This window comes from Xenopus laevis, chromosome 8S (assembly GCF_017654675.1).
Source record: "Xenopus laevis strain J_2021 chromosome 8S, Xenopus_laevis_v10.1, whole genome shotgun sequence".
NCBI classification, from domain to species: Eukaryota; Metazoa; Chordata; class Amphibia; order Anura; family Pipidae; genus Xenopus; species Xenopus laevis.
In genome coordinates, this window is record NC_054386.1 from 34,050,254 (window position 1) to 34,068,917 (window position 18,664).

Consider the following 18,664-nt stretch of genomic DNA (forward strand, 5'->3'; position numbering starts at 1 on the left):
CCTCCCCGGGATGGTTTAGTGGCAGGGGGCTCAGCTTGAATGCCAGGTAGGCAATGATTTGGGCTCTTGTAGATAACCCTGAAAGACCAGTTAAGGTGAAATTTGGGGTGAGGGCTAGATAGTGTTGAAACTGTGACTGAATTACTGTTATACTATAGCTGTATGTTTGGTTGTGGGCATCCAAGGGGGGCTTGAGCTGAGACCACTGCTCCAGGAGTATGCCTTTCACCTAGAGCACAGAAGTGCTTCCCGATCAGGGGCCACACTTTCCAATCAGAAGCCTCTTTGCACCATTCCATTTTCTATATTCCATTCTTTGCTGGAAGGAAGGATGAAAGAGTTTCTAGCCTCACACAGACAGGTAATTGTATGAATAAGGCCCTTCTTGCAGCTCATGTGGGCTATGGAGTAGTCAGGATAATGTTCCTAAGTTATTGGACTCCCCCCCCCCTCATTTTCTCCAGGTCAATGTGCCTGGAGCCAGTTATACCTTTTATGAGCTCTTCAACTTATACCCTAGCAATGGTAAACTCAAGAGTTAAAAGTGAGCCTCGTGTCATTTTATTGGTGTTGAAGTGCTAACTGTGATATCAGTGGAGGTCTCAGTGATTTTACATTCAAGTCCATTGTTTGCATCACAGTACTGTCAGGCAGGAATGCATTACACAACATTTAGATAAAGATGTGCCATTTAGGCTGCAATTGTCTCCACATATTTACATCAATGACTGCAGACAACACAGATGGTTCTGGAACATGACATGACCAATGTGGGGCCTGCTATGGGGATCACTATGATTCAGAGTCAATTTTGTAGCTCCTGAAGCAGGAGTCATAACGGTGGGTGATTTAATGGTAGATGTTTCCCCAGGCAGTTTTTTTTTGCTTTGGGTGCTAATACAGTGCATGATAAATATATATATATTTTTTTTGATTCTGGCTTTCCATCTCTTTATCGTCTTCCGAATCGGAAACTGAACCCTCCTTTTTTCCTGTTGTATCCATTAAGCTCCTCAGCCAGTGACCCCAATGCAGTGCCTCCTCGCTTCTCCTCTTCCTGCTGCTCAAAGTCTTCAAACTCATTCCCTTCCTCTTGCCTCCCAAACCGGAATCTGAAGCCAGCCCTCTCCTTCCCAAATCCCTGCAGTTCTTTGGCCACGGTGAACAGAGACGCTGGGTCTGTAGACTTCCTCTGCCTGGGTGCTAAATAGTACCACAGGGACCCTGCGCTGTTCTCCTCCCCATCAGGCGGCATCCTTAGAAGGCTAATTCTCTCCCAAGGGTCGGTTTGCTCTCTGCTGTCCTGCAGGGCAAAGGTATATCCCAGGCTTAGGAGAACCAGAACTGAGATTCCGTAGCTCCCTCTCATCTACAAAGAGAAGGGAAATGTTAACATGGAGAATAATTGATTTTTTAAGTACTAAAGCTATTGAACTCTAGAGCAGATTCTGTATATAGGGAATTACCAAATAGCATCATCATTGCTCTTGACCAGTGGGTGTTATTCCAACCGTTATTGATACAGACCTATCCACTTCCCTCATTTTGCCTCTGATCAGACTGAAGCAGCATGCTCCTCATCCACACCAATGGACTGACAGATATCACTGCTTGTGCAAAGGACTCATTTTAGGGTTGAAATATTACAGAGAAATGTCTGTTCTTCTCAACATTGCTTTGCCCACAAGTCTCTTGTACTGAATAAATACAGGCAGGAAAGGATTATGTGCCCTACTTGAGCGTTAAGTGGACTGGACCCTACCTATAAACTTTGGAAAGCCCATCTTAAAAGCCTGTTAGGGTGAGATTTGGGGTGAGTGCTTATTTGTGCCCTGAGTACCCCTGGAACTATAGCAGGGTGACTGATACCCCAATGTTTTTATATATCTGTTACCTTGTCATGGTATTATTAGGTTGGTCCTCCAAGGGGAACTTGAACCAAATAATCCCTAGGCCTGTGATAAATCTCAGTCCAGACTTGAGTAGGATAATATATTTGTCAAGTTTGTCTTTCTACAAGATCAATTCTATTCTGATTTTCGAGCTATCTCTTGCTATACTGGGCAGGAGGTTTGTGTGATACTTTCCCTTTCAGCTTGTACATATGACAGCCCCCTGTGGCTTATCATTGTAGTTCCTGTGTTCCTGAAAAACAGATACAATACAAAACTCTGACCTTGCAGCTGTCACTAGAAATTGGTCATCACTACAGAAGCCACGTGGTAACATGAACAAGCATCTGCTTAAATGTTGATTAATCACTCATAGGTGGTGATTGCACTGCGGAACTTAACAATCACACCACATCCCCAGCAAAACCTGGAGAAAGGGTGAGGGACCTTCAGTCTTAGGTCTTTGGTTGAGACACATAAGGTATTGAGAGACTGTGTAAGGAATGGTAATAAAGATTGGGCCAATCCACTGCAGCCAAAGCTTTTCTAAACCATTTTGCTTAATATGTCTTGCATGTTCTCTGTAAAGAGATCACAGCCACCCCAGCCTCCTCCCCGGACTGGATATAGTTAGCACTATTAGTCAGTGCTATTTAATAAAATAATAAGATTGTAATTAAATCCAAACGTTAGAGGCGAAACTGAGTCTTTTCAGCCCATGCAAATTTTATCAAGGACGTGAGCACAATCTTGCTCTCCAAAAAGTTATGTTATTCCCTCTACATTGATTCATGGTTTTACTTGGTTTATACTCTCTGAGACTCAGCACAAAACCAGGAGAAATAATAGATATATGAACCCAAAAGAGAAAAAAAAATGATTATTAATTTTTTAAGCTGCTGCCCTGAAACAGAGGGAAATGAAATGCATTATTTATGCACGCGGAGCCTATCTGCCGCCCAGCACGGTGCAGAGCACTGCCGTTATGCAAGACCACTAAACGCAGACAAACAGTGATTCACAGGCTCTGGGTAATGCTGGGCTTCCTTATTTATTTATTTCACAAGCGCAATAAAGCAGGAGCGCATTAAATATCAAACAAGATTCATCTGCTAATACCAAAGGCAATGTGCTACCCTGGGAGCCTCGCTTCATAATCCGTTGACGATTTCTGGCAATGTACGTCTTCATCAGATGCTTCTCCTTTACTCGCCAGGGTCATGAGTACTCATGTAATGACCTTTCTTGTGCCAAGAGACCTTCTGCACTTTCCACCTGTAAACAGCACCATAGTCGCTGCTACTGTCTGAAAGCCTGTAGGAATGTGTATTGTTTCAAAGTTGATTTTGTGTGCCCAACAAATCTATGAGTTTGGCAGAGAGTTGGGTTTATGTTCCCAAAAAGTCTATGAGCTGGGCAGGGTGTTGAGTTTACGTGACCAATAAGTCAATGCGCTGTACAGGGAGTTGGGTTTAAATGTCCAAGTCTATAAACTGGACAGGGAGTTGGATTTACTTGCCCAATATGTATATGCGCTGTCTATAAACTAGACAGGGAGTTGCAAGACATTTGATAAACTCAGAGGTGTGATCCATTGTGGCCCGTTACATGCTCCACTGGGGCATGTACTGGTCATGTAATCTTGGGGCCCCATACTAATAAGGGAGAAGGTTCCTTCCACCCAGGGAGCCCCAATTATTACCCTAGTAATACATCTGACATCTGAAATTCACAGAGGTGTTGATTCTGTGTAGTTACTGTGATATGATTACCAATGTGTCACAATAACTATACAGAGTCAACACCTCTGTGAATTTCAGATGTCACCTCTCAGAAGAGTTACAATGTGCCATTGGGATTGGATTAGTGGAAGAGTTTATATACCGAGGACTTCGCACACCAGTCAGTTGAACTGAAGAAGCTGCACGGATGAGTAGTGAAACGTCTTCATTGATTACTCAGCAAGTCCAGTTGTTTTAGAATTACTATATTAGATATACCATGACCTGGAAAAATGAAAATCTTCATAGTCATTTAAACATTAAATAAACCCAATAAGCTGGGTCTGCATCCAATTAGAGTTAATAATATCTTCATTTGGATCAAGTACAAGCTACTGTTTTATTATTCCAGAGAAAAAGGAAATAATTTTAAAAAATCTGAATTATTCGGAAAAAATGGAGTCTATGGGACATGGCCTTTCTGTAATTCAGAGCTTTTTGGATAACAGGGTTGCAGATAACGGATACCATTCCTGCGTTCTACATGGATCAATTTCAGACTGCCAATCAGTCTTGAGGGGTTGAGTGAGTGGCTAATATTTACCCACGTATAGGCAGGCTTTACATAACTATATTGCATAGATTAAGTGCTTGGTGGGCAGTGCTGAAATTATTTGCCTGTTCCAAGCTTGGTATGGTCTCCCCTAAGGGGTTCATAATATTTTTATATGTTTTTTTATCTGCCATGCATCCAGTGGCGTAACTATAGAGGAAGCAGATCCTGTGTCCACGAAGGGGGGCTTCCTGGGAACAGGGGGGGCCTAGACCGCAGAGTCTGCTTACGGTGAAACCTCCCTGCAGCTCTCACAATTGTGGGCTGGCTGGGAGCTACAAACCGAGGTCAGGTGGAAGGGGAGCGCTGGTGACTGTTTGCGCCGGGCCCCTCTTAATATTTTTTTGCAGGGGGGCCTAGTGGCTGCGTGCATCGATGTGGTCACTATAGGAGACATGCTGCACAGCATTAAATCAGCTAAAGCATAATGGTGTTGCCAGGATCAGACTACTGGGAGTAAGGTTTCCATCAGTGTGTGTAATGGATACATTTTTACTTTTGATGGAAAGATGGAAATTTGTACATAACTCTATAATTTAACAGCCTGTATTTAAGAGTAGGAAATTTATGTCTGACTTGTGTATCAGGAGAAAACATAGTGATAGATATTGGTTGCCTTAAAATGGCCATACACTGGCTGATATTAGCTGATGTATCCAATGGGCTCAATTAGTGGTGTAACTAGATATTACTGGGCCCCACAGCGAATTATTTTTCAAGCCCCCAAAATGACTAGAGGTTGACTTGTTTACCAATATTTAATGAAACTGTATCTGAATTAGGGCCTCACAGGGCCCCTATACCTCTTGGGCCCCCTGCAGCCGCAGGGTCTGCTTCCTCTGCAGTTACGCCCCTGGACGGTTATTGTATGTGGGACAGTATGGCCTCCTTTCTATTGTTCCATTCATTCCCACTGACAGCCCAAAGGATGAAAACAGCAGGAGGGGAAGATTAGCTGTGGCTTCTCGTCTTCATTGGCCAGTCACTGCCTGACATGGTCCTTCTCCAAACCAGGCCAACACAGAAGGATGCCCAAGGCAACTTCTTTCCTTTGCTCCCTCCCACCCACCCTCAACCTATTCTGCTTTTGATGCACCGGCCCACAAAGTTGTAAAGCTGGAATCAGATTGTAAAAGGTTAAAAATGCTTACATTTTATTCTCCGTAATTAAGAACCAAGGCCTGACGCGCTTCGTGTCTACCAGGGACACTTAGTCATAGGCCTTTAACTAAGTGTCCATGGTAGACACAAAACTTGTGAGGCCTTGGTTCTTAATTATGGAGAATAAAATGTAAGCATTTTAACCTTTTACAATCTGACTCCAGCTTTACTACTTCGTGGGTCCAGGCTTGTGCCAGCCTCTGTGCACCCAGGCCCACCATGTACAGCGCTAAGCTCACTCAACATATTTAAACACAACATATACTGATTACATATTTGTATAGCTTGATGCACAGGGCCAGAGTTAAAGGAGGCAAGAGAGGTATGTATCTAGGGTCCTGGGACCCCCATTGTCTGAGATGATATTAATGGCAGGTCCTTGGCACCAGGATGCCAACATCATCCATCACTGTTACTTACACTGAGCAATGTGATTTGTAATACTTAGTGCAGTCCATGTGGCCCATCCATGCAAAGACGGTTAAGTGCGGGTAGACAGGAGTAACAGCAGTATCTGAGGATAAATGGGTGGCAATAATAGCCGTTATTAAACGCAAGGGGTGGAACAGCACCTCTATTAAGACTGCGTCACGGTAATTCAATAATCTCATTTGGTGATCTATGACTGACAATCCCAAACAAATTCAGCAACTCTCTGTTTGGCGACCGTCACAGCGGGAGCGCAATAAACTATCTAATAATACAAATATCTTTTTTTTATATGCTCCGCAGACACGGAATGCAGTTCCATCTGCATTTATTATTCTTCCCCCCCAAGCTGTGCTTCATTATGGCTCATTTCTAATCTAGCTATACATAAATATATCACACTGCTGCAATGCAGTTGGTCCTTACATCCGTATCTTAAATTCCTTGCTGACCCTATATTCTTTTTATACTTTTTTATTTCACTTTGCCGGTAAAATGGGAATTCTCATCAAAATTCACATATTTGCCCCTCAAGGTCAGTGGAGCAGTCCTGGCCTGTGTTAGTGCTGGGGGCACCTGATGTATTGGACACTGTACCACGGTGTAGAATCTGTTGGACCCCAGGCCTTACCTTAACTAAAGGAAGGCCATAGGGTGTATGAGAGCCCTGATGCAGTTATTAGGGTTGGCAGTTGGTTCCCATTGTCTTTCCCTCACACAGGCTGACATTTAGAAGATTGTGGTTTGTGGCTGGTATTTAATAGAGTGAGCGCACAGCAATCCACGTCCAGGGTGCCAGGAGGCTTTTTTTAAACCGCTTGAGACTCATTTGCTTTATTTTGGGATGATGCCGGGAGGTGGGTGGAGGGCAAATTCCCTAATCTAATCTTTAATTTTTCAGTGCCAGGTTGCTGAGTTTGGGATAAAGTGTCCATACAAATGTTAGGCTTTTAATAAAACATTTTTTTTATTTTCAAGTAATTCCTGAGAGTGCGGACCTTTATAAATATATATATAAATATATAAATATATATATCTATATCTATATATCTATATATATAATATCCCTCCCATATGTATAAATACAAATATACAGAGAAGAAATGTTCTGGGCACACAATAAGCTATACACTCATACTGTATATATTTTTCCACCAGATCTATTAACCCCTTTGCAATCATCAGATTTAGGCTTTGGTACAGTGAGAGCAATATTGGCGTCAGCTCCCACCCATATCTATAAACACAGTTATTGCTCTGCACAAACACCAAGCTCTAGCCTCATATGTCATTGTCTATTAAATGGGAATTAATTGGCTGATAAAGAATTACTTATCAATAGGGCATCATTTCCCTTTGAGTTCCTAATTATCCGTGCCAGTGCTGCTTTTGCACAATTCACACGCAACTGCTGATTGCAGGCTGATCAATTGTCGCCCCCCCCCCTCAATGCAAGTGCTGGGGTTTGCATAAAGCACGGATAAAGTTCTGATAGATGATTAAATGCGGCAGCAGTTCATATAATATGTTGCCGTTAACCCTTCGTCCCCCTCCTGTTAGCAATTGCGATTCCGCCATCTTCCCCAGCAGAGAAGAACTGAGCAGCGGCCTCATGCTGTGCATGTATTTCTATTAGCAGGGGGTTCGATAGCTTGGCTGGAAGCTGTGAGGTTTCACTTCATTAGAGCATTGATTTTAGATATAAGGACGGAGAGAGAGACTCGCTGGATCCTTGTTAAGATGCCAGAGCTTTGCATGATCCCTACAATAAGTTTCTTTACCCATAGGTGGAGAATAATGGTGATTTAGGAAGGCTTAGCTTCACCAAAAAGGGACCACTGTCGCCTGTTACTGAAATTTTCAACAAACCCCCTACTTATTGCTCATTAACTTTCATCTCTATCTTGCAGGCTTTGACTTACTGCATTGCTGCAAACAGAAGCTCACTGCTGCTGGAAGGCTCAAGCCTTGATTAAAAAGACCATTAAAGGTAAGAAACAGCCTATACATTCTTGCTAGCTGTCAAACTGATGGCTTTGGGAGCTTTACTTAATATTTATTTGCATATGACCACTCCGCTGCCTTCTAATGAGCTGCTCTGGCCTGGGCATATCCTCTAGAAGCACAACCGGGCCCTTGATTTAGGGAGGCTTAACCTGGCCATAGACCCAAAGATTTCCCTGCAATAACGGTTGTACGTCCTCATCTCCCGACCTGCCACTAACCATTCAGATCAAACAAAGCAGTAAAAACAGATCAGCCGATGTTCTGCCCCACAGTAATCATAGGAAAGTTTTTGTCTGACAAAGCTGACAGTGACAGTCTCCCACTGTAGATCGTCAAATCGGCAATACACGCAGAGATATGATCATCAGCTGACAGAAATCTTTTAACCTGTCCGATCGACTGAACGACTGATCGCCATGGTAAGATAAATGTCGGGACTCTCCACACATGATTCGAAAATCATACGAATCGAGGATTCGTCCGATCGGATCTTTGCGTCTCTGGCCAGCTTTACCTTCCCAAAAAAAGGGATCAGTGACCTTATGGAGTAAAGAGCTGTCCCCTAGAAAGCCTTCTATTGGCAGCGTCTTCAAACCAGAAAAAATCACCCCCTCCCTCCCCTGGCTTTTTGGGCTGATGACCCTGCAGGGGATACCACCGCTCTCCTTCCTGAAATTTCCAACAAACCTTGTAAATTGAGAGAGAGAGCAGCACAGATGTTCATTTGTCGGGAAGCGGCTGTTAACATGCTTTATAATGATGTTTTTCCTTCCAGCACCCATAAAGGTGCAGTAATGCTATTAAGGCGCGAGAGCAAACTAATGATAAGTGAGCTGGAAAAACTTCCCTCACCGCAACTGAATTCCATTGCTTAAATTGCATTTTAGGAGGTTGATTTCAGCTCCTGCTTATAATGTAGGGACATTGTGGGAGTCAGCAGGATAGTAGCTGTAAGAGAAAACCCTTCATCTGTACAGATAATGGAAAAAATAATAAGTTCTTTCTACAAGACTTAGCTGGCTAACCTCTAGGGGGTCCCACTTGGCTTGGACCCTAATGACATTCCCTAAGCTACTCCCTCTAAGGTTTTGCCCCATTGTTTAGTTCTCCAGAAATAACTTTCACTATGCTAAAATGCTAAAGTAATCCCCAAAAACCATATTGCTACTATAAATTAACTGCACCTTGGGGCTCATGCAGAGGAACATCTGCACCTTGGAAATGTGATTAGAAGGGGTTTAGAATGGGTACTAAGAGATAAAATACTTGACTTCATAGCAAATATTAATATTATGGGTTTGTGCCAGCATGGTTTTATGTGTAACCGATTTTGCCAAACAAATTTAATTGCCTTTTATGAGGAGGTGGGCAGAAACCTCAATCCTGCAGTGGATGTGACCTACTTAGACTTTGCTAAATCTTTTGATACAGTGGTTAAATTAAGGAATGTTACTAAAGGAAAATAACTTTTATTTGCAGCAACGTAGGGAGTTCTTCACATTGAGGACAGTGAGGTTGGGCGATGCCCTGCCGGATGTGGTTGTGATGGCTGATTCTGTTAATGCCTTTAAGAGGGGCTTGGATGATTTCTTGGACAAGCAGAATGTCCAAGGCTATAATGATAATAACATCTACAATTAGTATAGATATTGGTATATTTATATAGTTTCAGTGGGTGAGTGTAGGTATGTGCACTGGGTTTCATTTGGAGGGGCTTAACTTGATGGACTTTGGTCTTTTTTTAACCCAACGTAACTATGGAGCATGCAGATGTATGACTCCATCTTAAAGCTGTGGATGGAGACATGCTGATGAACCTCTACATCTTTGGTTAGAGAGCTGTAGATAAAACTCCTTCGTCTTCGGTCTGTGGGTGGAGAAATGAAGATGAACCACTCTATCTTGGGTCTGTGGAGACATGCAGATGAAACTATGTGATTATGGTATGTGGCGAATATAACGTTGAACTGCTCTATTTTGGGAAACATGTTTCCACACAAGTGGAAACATGAAGGCAACACCCTTAATCTTGGAGCTTTGGGTTAAAAGACCATTGGTCTTCCATCTATCTTGGAGCTATGGGGGGGGGGGAAACATGCAGCAACATCTCTTTATCTTGGGGCTGTTTGGTTGAGCTATGCTAATGATCTTCTTTCTGAGCACTTTGGTTGGGGATCTGATGATCCCTTGAATCTTGGAAGCTATGGGTGGAGACATGCAGATGAACCCTTACATCTTGGGAGCTATGGGTGCAGACATGCCAATGAGGAACCCATACATCTTGGGAGATATGAGAGGAGGCATGCCGATGAACCTTTATATCTTGGGAGCTATGTGTGCTGACATGTGGACACCCTCTGAATAGTGTCTAACAATTCATATCCATGCTGTTAGGGTTACTTATGGACAAGCACTGTTCAGATTTTTCCATATGGGTGGCCATAAATGCCCCAGGTGACAGTGTGGTCCTATCCTTGTACACTGCTATTAGAGCACCCTCTATACCAGGGATCCCCAACCTTTTCAACCTGTGATCAACAGTCAGAAGTAAAAGTAGTTGAGGAGCAACACTAGCATGAAAAATGTTCTTGTGGTGCCAAATAAGGACTGTGATTGGCCATTTTTAGCCCCTATGTGGATTGTCATCCTAAATTGAGGCTCTGTTTGGCAGTGCCCCTGGTTTTTATACAACCAAAACTTGCCTCCAAGCTTGGAATTTAAAAATAAGCTCCTGCTTTGAGGCCACTGGGAGCAACATCCAAGGGGTTGGAGAGCAACATGTTGCTCACGAGCTACTGGTTGGGGATCACTGCTCTATACTGTGCTCCATAAGCCCTTGCTGGTTTCTGACTTCAACTACCTGACATCGCAGATTTTCTCCTTAACCCGAAATCCATTTATTTCCCCAGCAACAAATTCTGTTTATTAGAATGCAGACGCGCAAACTGGCAGAACCCCCTGCTGGGGAAATTAACGAAGTGAGAGGCAGCCGCCCGTTCAGGCTCAATTAAAACATCACAGAGGCAGAGAGTGCAGCGACTTTCTTTAAAGGTGTCATAGGAAAGTTATACCAGGGAAGTGCTGCTCATTTTCACTCATTTATTCTGATATAAGGTCACTTTCTCCTGCCTGTGCTTTACTTTCTCCATTCCTACTCACTGCTCAATAACTTTTATCTTTATCTTGCAGGCTTTGGTTTATTGCATTGCTGCAAACAGAAGCTCACTGCTGCTGGAAGGCTCAAGCCTGGATTAAAGAGGTCCATATGGGTAAGAAGCAGCCTGTACTTGCATGTTAGCTGTCAGTCAAGCGGATGGCTTTTTAGTGAGTTATACCTAATAATGCATTTATTTACATATGGCCACTCTGCTGCCTTCTAATAAGCAGCTCTGGCCTGGGTAGATTTTGTAGAACCAGAACCAGCTCTTCTGGGAATATGAGATGCCCTTAAATTATCAGCTCCATGTCGCTTGTCTATGTATCTATTGTGCTTTATCGGCAATTTCCAGGTAATGAGAGCATTTGCTTTATGTTCCTTTAAACCTACAGGCTGCAAGGCCAGCGCCCAGTTAAATATTAATGTGTGTGTTTTCCCAGCGCCTGTTACTCGCTGATATACATCACAGAATTGGACGTGTGTAGAACCTGTGCGTTTTACTGCTATACAGTATATTCTCCTGCCTGTGGGTCCTGGGTGGGAATCGGTCAAACAGAATGTGAAAGCTATTCATTTATAAAGGGCAACACAACCTAAAAACAAGTTGGTTCTGTATTAAAATGAATTGTGTAAAGTATCCCACACCTCTCCCTACTATACCTGCTATCCCAGAACCACACTCCCTTCCCAGAGATTATTATCCTACTGCTACTATAGACACCATCTCTCCCTACTATACCTGCTATCCCACAGTCACAGTTCCTTCCCAGAGACTATTATCCCACTGCTACTATAGGCACCATCTCTCTCTACTATACCTGCTATCCCACAGCCACACTCCCTTCCCAGAGACTATTATCCCACTGCTACTATAGGCACCATCTCTCCCTACTATACCTGCTATCCCACAGCCACACTCCCTTCCCAGAGACTATTATCCACTGTTACTGTAGGCACCATCTCTCCCTACTATGAAGGATAATCCCTTTAGTACAATCTCAACTTGGGTTCTCAGGAGTTGGACCAGCTTTACATCTTTTTCCCTAATGCCTGTTGTACTTAGATTTAATATTCCTCATTAATAAGATAAAGATATCAATCAGCATGTAGGACCTCTACTTACCTTTATCAGCCGCAGGTTGGAAGATATTTGCTCTTACAAGGATGTGCCCGCCGGGTGGTCTTTATGGTTCCTTCTCTTCTGTGTATGGAGCCTCTTGTGAACATGGCTGTAGCTTTTAAACAAGAGCCCTGATTAATTGTAGCGTCAGTCCCTGGGGCTGTAATGGCTGAAATAAGTGGCCTGCATTCCACACACTGGGATTCCATTGGCATGGCAGTTGGTTACTGTGCTCAAGGCTCAAGCCTGAGCTTTGGCTGCGGTGATTGGTTGTAGTATATGAGTCAAGAATGAGTTCAAAAATGGATGGATAACAAGCTCTGTTTATTTGCTCCCTCAACTCTGTAAACAATAGGAGAATGGCATCAGCAGTTACGTCTTCCACCTGTATTTGTATCTTAACTCTTAAGCTGGCCATAGACGCAAAAATCTCATCATACGAATCGAGGATTCGTACGATTTTCAGAACGTGTGTGGAGAGTCCTAACCTTTTTCGTCCGGTGGAGATCGCTTGTTTGGTCGATCGGACAGGTTAGAAAATTTCTGTTGGCTGCGGGTAATATCTCTGCGTGTATTGCCGATCGTACGATTTTCAGTGGGAGACTGTCACTAGCTTTGTCTATTGTACGATTGCTGTCAGGGGCAGGACATCGGCTGATCTGTTCTTTAACTACTTTATTTGGTCGGAATGGTAAGACTTCGATCTGAATGGTTAGTGGCAGGTCGGGAGATGGGAAAGTCCGATCATACATTGATTCGTACGATCGGATCTTTGCGTCTGTGGCCAGCTTTAGGGTCAGGCCACACAAGCAGATTCGGGGAGATTAGTTGCCCCAGTGACAAATCTCCTCTTCTTCAGGGTGATAATCTCCCTGAACTGCCTTCCCCCTGTCCTCCACCGGCTAAAATGAAAATCGCCTGCGGCAATGCACACGTGGCGCTTCGTTTTTCTCACTACTATACCTGCTATTCCACAGTCACACTCCCTTCCCATAGACTATTATCCCACTGTTACTATAGGCACCATCTCTCCCTACTATACCTGCTATCCCACAGTCACACTCCCTTCCCAGAGACTATTATCCACTGTTACTATAGACACCACTTCTCCCTACTATACCCGCTATCCCACAGCCACAGTCCCTTCCCAGAGACTAATAACCCACTGTTACTATAGGCACCATCTCTCCCTACTATGGTAGATTTTTGGATAATTAGAACATGATTTAATTTGGTAGGAAACTCTGCTGTCCAATGTGCTGAAATTGTGGTCCGTCTCTAGGCAGTAGCAATTGCTCATCTGGCCTGTTACTCACTGCAATATGTCTCCTTACTATATGAAAGTGTAGCAATTGACCCATAGTGGAAAAGGGACACTATTCTGCAGCCTGGGGTAGCTAACTATAGTTAGACACAGCTCTATGTGCTTTTGAGATCTACAGTAATGACATCAGGCCACATTGTGTCTCAGTCCATCTCTGCCCTCAGGACACAGTTGCATGTAAAGAGCTGGTGGGACTCAGGAATTCACGGTTAAACAAGGGGTTTTTATATAGATATGGAGCAACTGCTCAAATGTTTGACATTAATGATAGTTTTCAGATGACAGTTTATGGGCAATTTAACACCCCTAAGTGATCATTCAGTATATACTAAACGTCAATGTCTGGAGAGGGCTCCACGGGTCTCCTTTCAAACAACATCTTGGAGATGCCCCAGTGCTTAAAGACCTATCATTTCCCAGCTGGGCTGAAAAAGGCAATACAAGGAGGCAATAGGTGCTGTGTTTGTGTTGCTCCTGGGGCACAATGCTCGGCTAGCGCAGAATTAGACAGGCAATTCTATTAGCACTCCTTAGTTGTTACACTGTCAGACAGGTAAATCCATATGAAGATATATATAGATGAGCAATTGCCAAATATATATAAATATATTACCTCTGTGTGGCAATAGATCCCTTCCAAAATGGCTACACAACTTTCACCCAGTGTAATGCTTTATCTGGGATCCAGGGGTGTAATTATAGAGGAGCAAACCATGTGACTGCTTGGGGGGCCCTGAGGGTATAGAGAGGGTCCAATGATGCACTGACTAATAAGCAGTTCAGTATATGAGAGGGAAGGGTAGGGGGTATAACAGAGGGACGGACAGGCATAAAGCCACAGGTATAATTATATTGCAGAGTGTGCCGACTCTCCGGTGCCCAGTCATTATTTAACAAATAAGGTCTGTGCCTACCTTGTGGAACAGTTAAAGTGCCAGTCTATATAAAGCCTCAGTGCCTTGGCAGGGTGTATAGACCATTACACCAATCCCCAGTGCCAACAACTGCAGGGAAAAGAAGAAAATCCTTTTATGTCTTAAGGTTCAGCTAAACAGCAACTCCCAGCATCCTGATGAAAAGGGATAAGGAAATGGTGGCCCTTCAGATAAGCTGTACTATAACTCTCTGCATCCCACTGAGGGCTGGGAGGTAACTGTTATTTTAGCAACATTTTTTTGTTTAGGACCTCGGCATGTTTATTCCTGAGCTTGTTACAGGCTCCTCCCTCTTACCCATGGTTCTATTTGTATGTGTCACATGGTATCACTGAATCGTTGGTTGCAAAACACACCTTGATTTCTAGAACTCCTCCTATAATGTACTTATATACACACACATCATCTTGTTTAGTCGTTGGTGTGGACAGGTAGGAGTCCTACCAAGGGCCTGGGCAAATCAGGGGGCCCGGAGAGCCAAGAAAGTGGTGGGGCTGGGGTGTAGCTGTCTACTGTCATTTAGACCTGTAGCTTTCTAGATGTTAAACAACAATTCCCAGAAGCCCCTGACAACCTTTGATATGGCAATCTGCCTGGGGGTCGGCAGTACCCTGTTGCTTTGGTGGCAGCTGCAGAGGAACCGCAAGATCTAGCTGCGTCACTCCCTTCCAGATGGGAACTGGGTGCTGTCCCACCTTATTCAGTCTGTAACACAGTGTTCACCCATGCCACATGACACCCTCATTAAGTGAATATTCACCAGCAGGGGGGCATATGTTGTATCAAAAAGAGAATAAACTCTTAATCACACAAACAATACCCACCCACTATTCCTCCTCAGCAGCATGTGCTAGAGCTGAACTATTAAAGTCAGCCGGAAGTCTATAAATATATCTCTATTACATAATCCGTCAGTGCAAATACAAACTTATGAGGAGGAAAACAAGAGAGACAGGTTAGTGGGTTGAGCGGGGCAAAAGGGGGGGGGACACAGGACTTAACTTTTAGTAAATTATAGAATATTATTCATTCGAAGAAACTTCAATTGCTCTTCATTTTTTCTTCATCATCATTTTTTAAATATTTGTCTTCTTTTTTCTTACTTTACACTTAGGGTTGGCCTGGTCTGTAAAAACGATGGCTGATCCCAATGTTATTAATAGAGAAAAAAGATAAATATATAGGAAGGTCGGTATTTTTTTTCACAAAAGGTGGCAACCCTATTTACATTCCAGCTTTCAAATGGGGGTCACTGACCCCATCTAAAAACAAATGCGATGTAAGCCTACAAATGTATTGTTATTGCTACTTTTTATTACTCATCTACTTCTTATTTCTATTCATATGCCAGTCTACTGTTCAAATCAGTGCATGGTTTCTAGGGTAATTTGGACCCTAGCAACCAGGTGGCTGAAATTTCAAACTGGAGAGCTGCTAAATAAAAAGCTAAATAACTCAAAAAACACAAAAAATAAAAAATGTAAACCAATTGCAAATTGTCTCAGAATATCACTGTCTATATCATACTAACAGTCAATTTAAAAGTGAACAACCCCTTTAATACTCATTGTGTGCCATACAGAGATGGTGGCAGAGGGGTTAAGCAGCAAAAACGTGGCAAAGGGGTTCATCAGTGTCTGGGTGCCTGGCTGGAGACTTTACTCTATTGTCCGGCACAGGATGGAGTTGGCACTACAGAAGTAAAGCTCTTGCTCTTGGCACATTTAGAAACACAAGACCCACATGAATTTGACCTGTTTAGTTTCGCCAAAAATTTGCCGCCGACCAAATGTCGCCAATGCCCATTAAAGTCTATGGGCGTCAAAAATTTCTTTTGACGCGCGTCTTTTTTGATTTAACGCACAACGACATACAAGTCTATGTGTGTCATTTCCGCGGCAAAACAAGCTGAAAAAATTGCCCATCTCTAGGAGTAACACATATTGCTGAGCTCTGGTCATCCATCCCCTTCTTGACTTCTCTGTATCTTGCCAGTCACTGTTTATGTGTCTGTGATTGGGATATTCGACTGTAAGCTCCACTGGGGCCTGGCAGATTTAAATGAGTCAGTTCTCTATAATATGCTGCTGACGATGCTGTAACTATTCATCTGTATTGTAACCTATGGGGCAATGTAGTAACTGCACCGCTGTGTGAAGGCAAACATCCGTCTAGTTGCTATGGGATACTAAACCTATAGAAAAGCTTTGCCATTTATTCAGGGGTCCCTCAGAAGCTCTGATAATTTAAACTATATATATTTATTTTTATCTGGCTGCAGAAGGGATGATGCAAAGGCAAGTACTAGCTCTATGGGTGGGGGACCCTGCACTGTTCTGCACAGGGCAATCGACTGACACTGTCCACCCCTGCATCTCTACCTACACTTCATGTCCATCACATTATGCAGGGTTGGAGCTGCCTCAGTACTGATCAAGGACAAATCAGCCCTTTATTTCCTCCATAGAGTAACTCTGTATAACACATGAACGGTTTAGCACCATCTTCATTTTCTGTCAGTAAGATTGGGCGCTAGGGGAGCCTTTCTGACGCTGCTTTTATCTCCCTAGATTTCACTCTGTGATTCAGCGGCACATTATCCTTATACTATGGAGAGGGGTAGGCATTTGTTCTTTTTCATTCCAGGCTTTTAGAGACCCACCGACTCTGACTTTATCATTGACTCAAGTGCGCCTCTCCAGAGCCATTAATCTCTTGTTAACGTCTTCCTTTCCCTTCTCTCTTGACATGTTTCCTCCTCACACCCCTCCATCTGTCCCCCCCCCCCCAAAACACTCTGTGCAACTCCACCAGCCTCTTTGTCACACAGTCTCCATCTGTCTCTTCCCTCCCATCTGTAGTTCATCTCCCACGGCACACTCCATCCTCCGTGTCACCTTGTGCACCCCACTCCTAGAGTCCCCCTGCTTCCAGTCCCTCCTGTTCCCCCCTCATAGAGAATTTCAGGTGCTCATGCTGAGCTGCTTCTCAGTACAGGATAAATTAGGAGACTTCACGCTCATTTAGCCAAGACATTAAAAGCAAATCATTTTACTTGTCAGAGGAGGGGGGGATGATCTACAGGAGTTTTAATGAGAAGCCCATTTATTCACTTGTTTGTATTGGAGGTTCCTCTCCAAGTGAATCCGACTAAACCATCATGCTCCATTTTATACACAGGTAGGGTTGCCACCTTTTCTGGAAAAAAATACCGGCCTTCCTATATCTTTATGGTTTTTCCCTATAAATAACCTTGGCATTAAGCAACCTTTTTACCGGCCAGGCCGGTAAAATACCAGCCAGGTGGCAACCCTATACACAGGGTTATATGACCTTAGGTCCATTTCCAAAACACTTGTTTACCATTTGGTATAGCCCAGGTAGGGTTGGCACAGTCGGTGCCATTCATTTCTAGCAGTGTGGGAAGAGACGTGCTCATTACAGAACGTCTGGCAGCGATGGGCCAAGAAGTGAGAAGCCCCCCTGAGGGTTTATTTGTGTCTCATAGAAGCCACTGCTTCTCTACATGGTTTCCTACGAGCATGCGGATGTGTGGTCTGGAGATAGAAAGCTCTGCCGTGTCAAGGCTGCCAATTAATTCTCCTTTTCACCATCCACTACGTTGTGATTTCCCAGCCAATAAAATCTCTCAGCCCCTCAAACGGGGTCAGGGATGGAGGAGAGAACAGGAGCCTGGTGGGATTCAGGGCACGTTTGACTCGTGGCAAGCCGAATATTTTGGTACTTATTACACATGGGTTAATTGACTGTCCTTGTTGTAGGCGCAGTGCGTTGGTATTCATGGTGTCGGGTCCCTCTTTTGTGTTATTGAAATATCCCAGATGTGTATCTTACCTAGAGTAATGTGTATGTTGGCAATTAGTCACCTCGTATGCAACCCTAACCTGCACCCTTGCCCTGCCAAGCAGTCATCATCTATATATGTGCCTGATATGTCTTACTCTGACTAGGTCAGGTTTGTAGGAAGGCCACAAAGGCCCAGGACTGGGGCAGCACATTTTTAGGGACAAGGGACTGTGCTTGTTGTCAAAATCTCCTGTCCCCAGTGGGAATACTGTAGGTCATGTTCAGGGGTGGGGGGGGCACTGCTCCAGAGCTGGTTGTGGCAGGCAAGGGGCTGCTGAGAGGGGCGGGGCACTTTAGAGTTGCAGAGATTTAAATTAGGGCCTGTTCTTGACCTCACCAGAGCCCTCCCTGTTGTTATGGTGGGTGGGGAGTAGTGATGTGTGGATGAGAATAACTCAACCCACCCCCGACATCCACCTTCTTTTTATAGAGGGGCGG

At 43.8% G+C, this 18,664-nt stretch overlaps 1 protein-coding gene across 1 annotated transcript; it reads right to left on the reverse strand.

Moving 5' to 3' along the window:
• Positions 1 to 717: 717 nt before the first annotated feature.
• qrfp.S (pyroglutamylated RFamide peptide S homeolog) lies at positions 718 to 12,184 on the reverse strand. The gene is made up of 2 exons (XM_041575021.1): positions 12,104 to 12,184; positions 718 to 1,369 (listed from the first exon to the last, which is right to left on the reverse strand). Exon 2 carries the CDS (start codon positions 1,367 to 1,369, stop codon positions 953 to 955), a length of 417 nt encoding a protein of 138 aa, XP_041430955.1. The 5' UTR covers positions 12,104 to 12,184; the 3' UTR covers positions 718 to 952.
• Between the last annotated feature and the right edge of the window lie 6,480 nt (positions 12,185 to 18,664).